Raw genomic sequence first — 10,060 nt, 5'->3', positions numbered from 1 at the left:
TCTCAACCACTTCCGCTTGATGTAAAGTCCTGAGGATGGGTCACTTTATTGCACATCTTTTTTTTTGGGGGGAGTGACTTTTTTGGGGAGAGTAAGGATGCTAAAACTGTCAGACCACTAGATTGCACTGTCTCTCCCAAGTAGAGTATATCCTACTGAATCCTATTGTGAAACCTAAGTAGAGTAGCCCTATTAAATCAATGGTAACTCAGTAAGTCAGCCTTTGTGTGGGTTTCATTGATTCGGTGAATCTCATGCATGTTTTGACTTATTATTGTTGATTCAGGCTGGACAATATGGCTGAGGCAAACCTGCCGGCGACATAATGGTCTGAGCATTGGACTAGGATTCTGGAGACCAGGGTTCGAATCCCAGCTCAGTCATGTATACCCACTGGGTGACTTTGGGCAAATCGCACTCTTTCAGCCTCAGAGGATGGCAATGGCAATGGCAGTGATGTTGCCCAGAGAGTGTTTTTCTTTCTGTCCTGGGCCAAAGGTTTCCTTGTGGTCTGATCCTTGTGTTCTCCGCCTTTTCCTTAGAGGTGTGACCCCATCCCAGCAACAGCAGATGCTCAATATGCGGGCTACTGGCCAAGCGTCGCTTCTCAGCGCCAATCCCTTGATACAGCGGGCTCTGCTCATCCAGCAGATGCAAGGTACTGTTCATCTATTGCTTTTGTACTCTTCCCCTCCTTTATATTGGAATCAGAACTGAAACTGCTTGAGGCTGGAGAGGCCGATCGCTGCATGCTGGGATCCTTGGAAAGTTCGTCACTGGTATTTACAAGGCAGCTTCAAACAATATTTAAAATGGCGTTTTAAAAACCCTGTTGTATTACATTGTCAAAGGAGAAAGAAGAAAATTACACCTGAGATTTCTCAAGGGAGAGAAACATGTGGATCTTGGGCTCAGTGCATTAAGTGCATTAACTGAAGTATACCTATACAGACACACATCAATATATATGTTGATATATTGTATAATACATTTCATATAAATAAGAGGGCATGATTTGCCTTCGGTGCATTTGTTGTTATGTATCCTCCCAGAGCCTTTTGGACAGTAACACTTCTCTTTTTGGGAGGGCTTGGTTGTCCCAGTGTTACGCAATTGATAATCATGTTACCTCTGTAATAAAGAATGGCCCAAGGAACTGACCGTTCCCTGAAGAGTCCTAGTCACCTGCGAGGTTTGGATTTCAGAATATTTGATGCCCTGGTACCTTGGTATCTGAGAAACTGTGTGAGTGAATAATTCAGCAGGTGGCTTAATCTGCAGTTTCAGCTGTGGAAACTAGTGAAGCATGGATCTGTACTTTCCCCCTTCTCTATCTAAAATAGACATACAATTTCCTGAGACACCGCAGTTAGCGCTTGGGAAAGTTACCTTTTTGAACAAAACTCCCAGAATCCCTGAGAGCTGTGAACAGTGGTCCTAGTGGCTGAGGGATTCTTGGAACTGCAGTCTAAAATATAATGTTTCCATACTCTGACCTCAGACTTCATCAGCTTCCTAGGCTCCGTCTAAGATGGATGCCATCTTTGCATCTTTATCTGTAGTGCATCTTCCAGCCTGCCTAGCTGCCCTCCTACCTTTCACAGTGGACAGTGCCCTGACCTAACGTTCAGAGATCTGTGTCTGTATCAGGCAAGGGAGGCTATTAAAAATTGATTTTGTTGCGGGACAGCCTTGAAACCATTTGGTCAAAGTGTGTGCATGTATAAAAATGGCAAGCAGGGTTTGAGAAGTGCTGTAAGACAAGCAGAGCATCGTAATAGATCATTCTGGGTTAGAAATGTATTGCTGAAATCCCCTCTTCTATACAACCATTACAGGTCCAGGAGCCATTTCTAGTTTTCTCTCTGGCAACTCTGCACATCGAGAGAATTGGAGAACATGGATACATGTTGCCTTCCCTGGGTCCAATTCACAGTTAGGCCGTGACAATTTATTTCAGACTTTTGTCCCTTCAAGCTGGCTGGTACTTATGCTGTGTCTCATTCTTCCCCCCTTTTCTCTGGCTTCTGTAGGTAACTTGAGAGGTTTTAACATGGCGACCGCCCCTGTGTTGCAGCAGTTCTTTCCTCAGGCAACAAGGCATTCCCTTTTGGGTCCCCCTCCTGTTGGGGTCTCCTTAAAACCTGCTCGCTTGGCTTTCCCAGGTCTGCCATTTCAGTGGCAGAATCGGACTTTTCGCAAGGTGAGTTTGTGGCCTCTAATATTTCTTGCAAAACCATGCTGATACCTTTTATATTCATCATCATCCTTCAGTTGTGGTGACCCACATTCACACTGTCCTATTAGGATTGCCATGTAGTCAAAAAGTAGTAGCACCAGAGGGTTTAAAAGATCCATAAATTTAAAAGCTTTGGTTTTTTAGCTGATACCTGAAAGATGTTAAAAGATGCACTAGGCAGTTCCTTTATTTTTTATTTGATTTATAGCTGGCCTTCCTCCAAGAATGGGATTCAATGCAGATTACAATAGGATTAAGAGCATGTACAGATAAAAAGGCATAGATGAAGACAGAAAATTATGATGCTAAAACACAGTTGAATAGATTATAGCTCTGAAATGCTATCGAGTTAAAAAGCAAGTTTAAACACAGAAATACACACCAGATTAGGGGGCCTTTTTTTGTACAGAAGATGTTTGACAACAAAGGTGCACCAGCAGAGAAAACATAGCCCCAGATAGCAACCAACTGACTTACAAAGGCGAGGGAACCTAGTGTAGGGCCTCATATGCCAGCCCTTTGGCTTCAGGTTCTGCCATGGAAATGCTGGGATGTTCTCTTCTTTGTACACTTGTCTGTAGGACTTCCCAAGGATTCCTGAGAGGAAGCGGGAGGCAGACTCTTCATCCTCATGCCCTCAAAGCCAAGGCACGGATGAGACGGGGCCCGATCTAGAGGTGTCTGATCTTAAAGCGGATTCCAAACAGCCTTTAGGTCAGACTTGTTCTCAGTCTTCAGGTAGGTCACTGCCTGAGCTCTCACTGTGTTAGAGCATCCTTTCCCTGATGTGGTACCCTCCACCAGCTCCAACCAGCATGGCCAGTGGTCAGGGGCACTTGAAACCAGTGGATTCCATGTTGGGGGTGAACTGAACCATCCCTTGGTGTTGTTTCTCACTAGAGGAGCTATCCCTGGTGCTGAACTTAATGTGCAGAGTGGGTTTAGCACTAGGGGAAACCACCCCCAGAGTGGATTCACCACACACCTGACATGCAACCCCTTGACCACCACTGGTCAGGGATAATAGGAATTGTAGTTTGGCAATACCTGGAGGGAACACTAGGTTGGGGGATGCTGGTCTGGAATATAGTTGGTCATTCTGCAACAATAATTTCCTTTTCTGGACCTACAGAGGCTCTAGTAGAATCCTCCCCAGATGATGAGCCAGCCACCAAACGACTAAAAAGGTAATAATAAGAACAATAATACTTGACAGAAACTGTGTCTAAAATAATGGGATAACTGCCCTGATAGACCAAGAATCTTCCAAGTCCTGAGACAATGCTGCAATGTTGCAAACAGTAGCAGACAGATCTCCCTGGGGATTCCTCCATTGGTAGTGGGTTAGATCGGATGCTCCTTGGGATCCCTTCCTGCTCTCCAGTTCTGTGATTCCTTTTCCCTGGACATGGCATCCAAGCTTCTGTAGATGTGCACAACTGGTTACATCCAAATGTTGCTCACTTTCCTACCCAACAACATATTGCAATGATGATTCTCTTTCTCCTCTTGCCCACCTGCTGCCTAGCAATGCTGAAGAATCAGTCTCTGAGGAAACAGTGTGCCTTTCACAAGTGGAAGATTCCAACACAGAGTTTCACCTGGAAGGTAAAAACCTTATAGCACAGATAAAAAATATTAGGGTGAGGGCTCTTATAAAATTGTTTGTTTTTAAAGAACGAAATACAGTCAGATACTGTATCACTGTAAGATGACTTTGGCAACTTATAATTGATGGTATTTGTATTTGATAATGCAGAATGATTTGTTTTAATTTGCTATGTCATTTGACAACCAAAGCATTACCCATATTCTCTAGCCTACCTGGTACCTGCCTTCTTCTTTCACGTTCTTACAGAATCTGTGTTGAAGGTTGCAAAGTTTTGTATATTGGCATGCTCAGGAACAAGATGGCAAAATCCCATCAAGCCTCACCCTAATCCTAGTGAAGGCTGTTTGGTAGTGATTTAGAAGATGGTTGTATATATACAGGAATTGTGTATGTTTCATAGAGGCAGACAACATGAGTGCCGATTTAGCTGCAGATGCTTCAGAGGGGAAGAACTTTCTGGAGGAGCTGAAGACTTCAGAGGTGAGTGAATAGGTTCTACTGACAAAATGAAAAGGAGACATACTCTTCTGTTGCTTTGTTTAGAATCCTTAGAGGAAGACATGCCAAAACAGCAACATGGAGAAAGACACTTGCTTTTTCCATGTTCATCCAAAAGGATGAGCCTTTAATAGATACCCTTTCAATCCTTCTGGATGTGCAGTACACCAGCTCCTTGTCAGGAAGTGTGGCTTGAGTTCAAAACAACTCCTGGTGGATGGGAGTTTGACTACTGATAGAAATTCTTGAGGGTAAGCACTCTGAAATGAATCTTTGCTTCTTCTTCTTTTCTTTTCTGAGGTGGTGAGTTCTGCTGGTTCCTTGAAAGTGACAATTCAGCAGAGCAGCGAGAGCCGGGCGATCAGCACCACAGCCCTGAAGCCGTCTCACTGGACCTCTGAAACAGTCCCAGCTGAGACCAGCCCTGAGTCTGTCTTGAAATTCTACTGCTACATCTGCAAGACTGACTGCTGTAACCAACAGGTAATGAGACCCCAGGTTGGCACATGGGAATATTGGGACAATGTTGATGCCTAGAGGAATCCAGGGAAGGAGGCTATGAACTAGCATGGGGAGACAGAAGGCTGATTGTCTTCAGGTCTTCAGTAAAAGAAAAACAAAGGTGAGTTATAGATGTTCGTATTGTTGAGGTAAAGCAAATAAAATTAGGTGGCACGTATCTTTGGCTTTAGCATGTTGCAAGGACTTGACAGACTGCAGAAAAAGCATTTAGGGAAATGCCTTTTGCCCTTTTCCAGTCTCTGGATCCTAAGCAGTCCTTTGGTACATAAAATATAGACTCTCTTAACCTTCCAAGCAGTCCATCTGAAGTGAAGGGATTTTCCAGCCTGAAAAGCTAACTGCTGCTCTCTCTGTGCCAGAATTTCCAAGCTCACATGGCCGGCGTTCAGCACCAGCAGCGGCTCCAAGACATCCAGCACATGAGCAATGTCTGCTTTGTCTCCTTGCTGCCCATGGTGAAGGAGCAGAGGCCTCTGGTTGAGAAAGATGGGTATGTGCAAGCTGTAAAACTCTGCAACCAGGCTATCAAGGCATGACGAAATCATGAATGTAGAAGCGTTCCTGTAGTTCTAGTGTTCTTCACTGAGATCCTTTTGTCTTTCCAGGGACAATCAACAGCGATGGTGCAACACCTGTCAGACAAACTTCATAGGTGATCTGATCAAACATCGTCGGACTCAGGACCATAAGGTAACCTTCTACAGTAACTGTTTCTTATTTTTTAGAGAGGGTTGAGATAGGGTTGCATGGGGAAGATAATGCTGCTTTCCTCTACCTCCTGGTTCTTATCAGATGCATTGTGCTATGACTCCCATCATTCCCAAACAGCCTAGCCAGAGATTGTTTTAGCTAAAACAGTGTTGTGCCAACATACATGAAGTCTTGTCTTGACCACAATCTCTCCTGCTGTCTTTTCTAATTTCTCTCCCCTGACAGCTTGCCAAACGCTCTCTTCGCCCGCTATGCACTGTATGCAGCCGCCACTTTAAGACCCCACGGAAGTTTGTGGAGCACATGAAATCCTTGGAGCATAAACAGAAGGCCAAAGAGGTAATGAGAACTGTGCTCCAAAGAAGATGGTGGCAGTGGTGGCAGTGATGGGCCACAGAGAATATTCTTTGCAGATCTTCAGAAGATAAATTGTCTTTGCATGTGTCCAGTGTTATATTATGTCTTGGAAACATCAGGAACTCCCTTTATGTCAGGCCAGAATAATGGCTGCATAGGTTGGGGAGAGAAATGGTTTTTCAAGTACAGGTGATCTGTTCAGATATAATGTGCAAATGGTCTCTGCCATTTGTTTAATGGTGAAATGCATGACTTTCCAAGTTCAATGTTTTCTTGATGGTTATATAGCTCACCTTTTCTCCAGTAACCATGAGGTAGCATGTGTATCTCTCCTCCTCCTTACTTTTATTCTCACAACAATCTTACAAAGTCGATTAGATAGATGCGGGAAGAAGAGAAAGAGTGAGTGTTAGTGGCCCACAGTTGCCAAGTGGGGACTTGAACCTCTGAGCCACAGTCTGACTCCTCAATCATTACACTGGCTGTTGTGCTGCAAAGATACATATGTAAAAGCCACATGCCCAGCTGTCCAGTTGTAGCATCCAAACAGGCTTACCATGTTTTTCTCCATCTCTCACCAGTCTTTCTCTGTGTCTGTCCAGGTGAGGCTGGGAGAGAAGGAACAAGGTGGGCCAGAGGACTCTGAGGAACTTATAACAGTCGATGCAGTGGGCTGTTTTGAAGAAGAGGAAGAGGAAGAAGAGGAGGAGGAAGCATCTGGTGAGGGGGAAGACTCTGAGTTGGAGCAGCTGAAGAACGAAGAGCATCTAAGACAGGTTTGTGTTTGGGAGGATAACGTTATTGGGGATTGTGAGGGTCTGCCTGCTGTGCTTAAGCTGTTTAAAACTTGCTGTGCTTGCAATATCAGGCTGTGTTCTGGTGGGCATTACATTTACTCTTTTGTTTATTACAGAGTAGCAGTTTCAGCCAGAGCTGGAAAAATTGCTAATTTTGGACTATAATTCCTTTTATTACTATAGATAGATAGTCCAAAAATAACATCTTTTCTAAGTGCTGATTTTACTATGCTGTAGAAATAAAATGAGGGCTGGGGAGCACACCTGAACAACAGTTGTCTCATGGACTGTACTTTCTTGTGTCTTAGCATTTCAGCATCCCTACATCAGGGTGAAATTTGGAAGTCAACTTATTCTTGCTCTCTCTTCTGTTTTTTTGGTTCTTGTACAGGTTGGTCTGAATGAAATGTCACTGGTAGACATTGATGGCAATGAGAAATATTGTGCAGATACTGTCTATGGTAAGTAAAAACGTAGAGATGTTTGTCTGATCTACCACGAGTTCTTTTTGTGTGTCTTTAAGTTGATGATGCCTTTGGAGGAAAGCCTTATGGATGGCTAGTGGCTATTGTTGTTTTCAAATACATTACCTCCATACAGTCTCTATATTTAGGGTATACCTTACAATACAACATAGAAAGCAGGAGGATGGGATTAACAGTGATACTGTTCAAACTCAAGAGGGGCTTTGTACTTAATACCATGATTAGCTCTCAAACCCACATAATAATAGGGTGACCCCCTGAACATATGCAGGGTGTTTTTCCCTTCCCAGTCACAGCCCGCTTCCACACATTTTGCCAGGGAGCCAGGCTTGGACACCCAGTATGAGTGTCCAGCAGTTTCCAGTACATGAGAACAAGTCCTGCCAGATGCCTTCTGTTGTGTGTTCTTCCACACACAACATTTTCCTCTTCCTGTGTTTTCTCAAAACATGAGTTTAACAAAACAAAACAGGCCCTCAAACCCACAGTAGAGAGCAAAAGTGACACTTGTCTTTGATGCTCCCAAGAACATCATAGGAGATCTTTTCCATCACTGTTCTATTCCTTACACCATCCTACCCTTCTCTGTCCCAAGGCGGATGAGAATCGAGTCATGTCATGTCTGTTTTTTCTCTCTCGTTCTCTCTCTCGCTCCTGTTTCCTGCCAAAGTTGTCTTCCATTTCACTGCAACATATATTTTCAGCAGGTTTGCATACTGCCTCATCTTTGAAATGACTGTTCATCACTTGGTATTTTCATTTGCTTTGTCTGCTAAATTGCCACCTGATGTTTGCTGGATTATGAGCAACCAGTTCAAGAAAGCAATTGTCTCTTTTTAACACTTTCCTCGTTGTTAACAAAAATCTTAAAAAAGCACTTTCCTTTCAGAATAACATCCTCTTTCTTTTTCTGCATGATATATATTTCATGTAACATTTGTTTTTTTCTCCCCTGCCTTTATGTTTTTGTTTCCTTTTAATCCTTTTGGCTCCATTCAATGTGATCTATGACTCCCCTTAATCCCCTCCCTCGTTTCACAGGCCCGGATTTTCTGGTCCCCGTGGCAGGCTTCCTCTGCAGGTTGTGTCACAAATTCTATCATAGCGACTCTGCCGGTCGGCTCGCGCACTGCAAGTCCCTGATGCATTTTGAGAACCTTCAGGTCAGAGTCTTCTGCCTCGCTTCTGCGTGTCCCCTGCTGACTCTCTGCTCTCCCCTAATCCCTTGCCCCCAGCTCCTCTTCCTCCAAAGGGATGACTTCAGCGGAGCTTCCGTCCCTGGCGCATTGTTCCATGCTACGCTTCCTGTCTGGTGTCAGCTCTTTTCTTGTGCTGATCTTTCCCTGTGTGTATAGCAAAGCCAACCCAACCAATTTCAAACAACAATGATTTTAAAAACATCTTAAAACAATTCAGGACAGATTAAACCCTGTTAAATGATATCGAGCCGTTTACACACAAGTGTTCGTGTAAAAACCCCGTCAGGCCTCAAAAGATTTAGGGAGCAACCATGTTTTGACCTGGTGGCCATCAGGCCTCTGGTGGTGTTGGCATTTGTGTCTTTCCGCAGCAAAACCATTAGTAACCCTTACTTATTTCTTCCCCTTGGTCTTTACAGAGATACAAAGCCACACGGCTCCAAGCCACAACCTTAGTTGTGGAGTCCCCTTTGCGTTCTCGGCAGGAGCCGCATGATGGACAAACAGCTGTTGCTGCTAAAATGGTAGATAAAACTGAAGCAGCCAGTACAATAAAGGAAGCTACGGTCCAAGAAAAAAGTTGTGGGTCTCCAAGAGAGGAGCTTGCCTTTGCAGCACAGAGCACCTCCTCAGAAACGGATGATGTACGCAGCACCCTGGCCATAGGAAGGGGAGATGACATGAGAAACAGGCTCTTGGCCGCTAGTGAGATCTCCATCCCAGCAAAGGGGGATGTACTAGGACTCTGCAGACAGAAAATGGAGCACTGCGGTGAAACTCCGCCAGAGGTGTCTGTGGACACAGTCTCGGGAGATGAAATGGATTTTGAAGCCAATGATGGCCCAGAGGTTCAAGACCAAGACCAAGAACAAGAAATAGAGTTGTCCTCCCTGGCCAGTACTGCCTCCGCTGTCAGGCGCTCTGCTAGACGTAGGGCCAGATAAGATGACTTTTGTAGGTGTGTTTTCTCTTTAGATTTCTCTCCACTACCCACCCACCCCTGCCCCTGTCTTCTACTTTTACAGGAAGGAAAAAGGATTGCTCTAGTTTTACTGCAGTTTTTTTGTTAAATTAAAATTGGGAAAAACAAGTGAGCCGTTTTCTTGTGCATGATAAAAGATCACACCGCTTGTGGGATAGTTTTCACATCCTCTGGCTGAGATTGCTCTAGTTTTGAGCATTCTGGTTCTTACTCATTTAAACTGTGGGCCAAGATTCTGAATTGGGGTTGGATAGCATGGATCTCCATATGCAGATTTACACATTACTTTGTGCCATTCATCCCTTATGAATGGCTATGTTGTCCAGCTGAATTGAAGCAACAAGTGTGGAAACGTGTAGCCCAAGGCACAAATGCAACCATGCCTAATACAAAGTGCACAGTTGGAAGTTGGACATATGCCTTCTTAAGTCATTAACACAATGCTAACCATATCTGATTGTTGAACAAAAGAAAGAGGTTTTAGCAACTCCCATTAAAAATGGAAACCCTTTTAAAATGGTCCCATTCTTACACAACCTTCCTACACCCAGATTCTTTCCCCTTCATTGCCTCTTTAGTTTTTAAAAGTCACTTTTTAAGAAACTTTGAGAATATATTAAAGTATAGAGAAGCATCTGAGCTCAAACAGGAGACTAAA

At 44.0% G+C, this 10,060-nt stretch overlaps 1 protein-coding gene across 2 annotated transcripts in view; it reads left to right on the top strand.

Annotated features, from left to right (window-relative positions):
- CIZ1 (CDKN1A interacting zinc finger protein 1) overlaps positions 1-9,510 on the top strand; it is a 10,587-nt gene extending 1,077 nt beyond the window's left edge. Inside the window, exons 2-15 of one of the 2 annotated variants that reach the window (XM_042479004.1) lie at positions 543-658; positions 2,034-2,203; positions 2,821-2,977; positions 3,372-3,426; positions 3,768-3,847; positions 4,252-4,331; positions 4,650-4,832; positions 5,231-5,361; positions 5,477-5,561; positions 5,808-5,921; positions 6,542-6,715; positions 7,128-7,197; positions 8,263-8,384; positions 8,840-9,510. In XM_042479004.1, coding sequence (XP_042334938.1) covers positions 543-658; positions 2,034-2,203; positions 2,821-2,977; positions 3,372-3,426; positions 3,768-3,847; positions 4,252-4,331; positions 4,650-4,832; positions 5,231-5,361; positions 5,477-5,561; positions 5,808-5,921; positions 6,542-6,715; positions 7,128-7,197; positions 8,263-8,384; positions 8,840-9,364 — 2,062 coding nt within the window. In that variant the 3' untranslated portion in view covers positions 9,365-9,510. The remainder of the gene's footprint in view (positions 1-542; positions 659-2,033; positions 2,204-2,820; positions 2,978-3,371; positions 3,427-3,767; positions 3,848-4,251; positions 4,332-4,649; positions 4,833-5,230; positions 5,362-5,476; positions 5,562-5,807; positions 5,922-6,541; positions 6,716-7,127; positions 7,198-8,262; positions 8,385-8,839) is intronic. The other variant, XM_042479005.1, reaches the window with a different exon arrangement.
- Positions 9,511-10,060: the final 550 nt, after the last annotated feature.

The sequence above is a fragment of the Sceloporus undulatus genome, chromosome 7 (assembly GCF_019175285.1).
Source record: "Sceloporus undulatus isolate JIND9_A2432 ecotype Alabama chromosome 7, SceUnd_v1.1, whole genome shotgun sequence".
Taxonomy (NCBI): Eukaryota; Metazoa; Chordata; class Lepidosauria; order Squamata; family Phrynosomatidae; genus Sceloporus; species Sceloporus undulatus.
The sequence above is the reverse complement of the archived record's forward strand: the minus strand, read 5'-3'. Positions and strand labels throughout refer to the sequence as shown.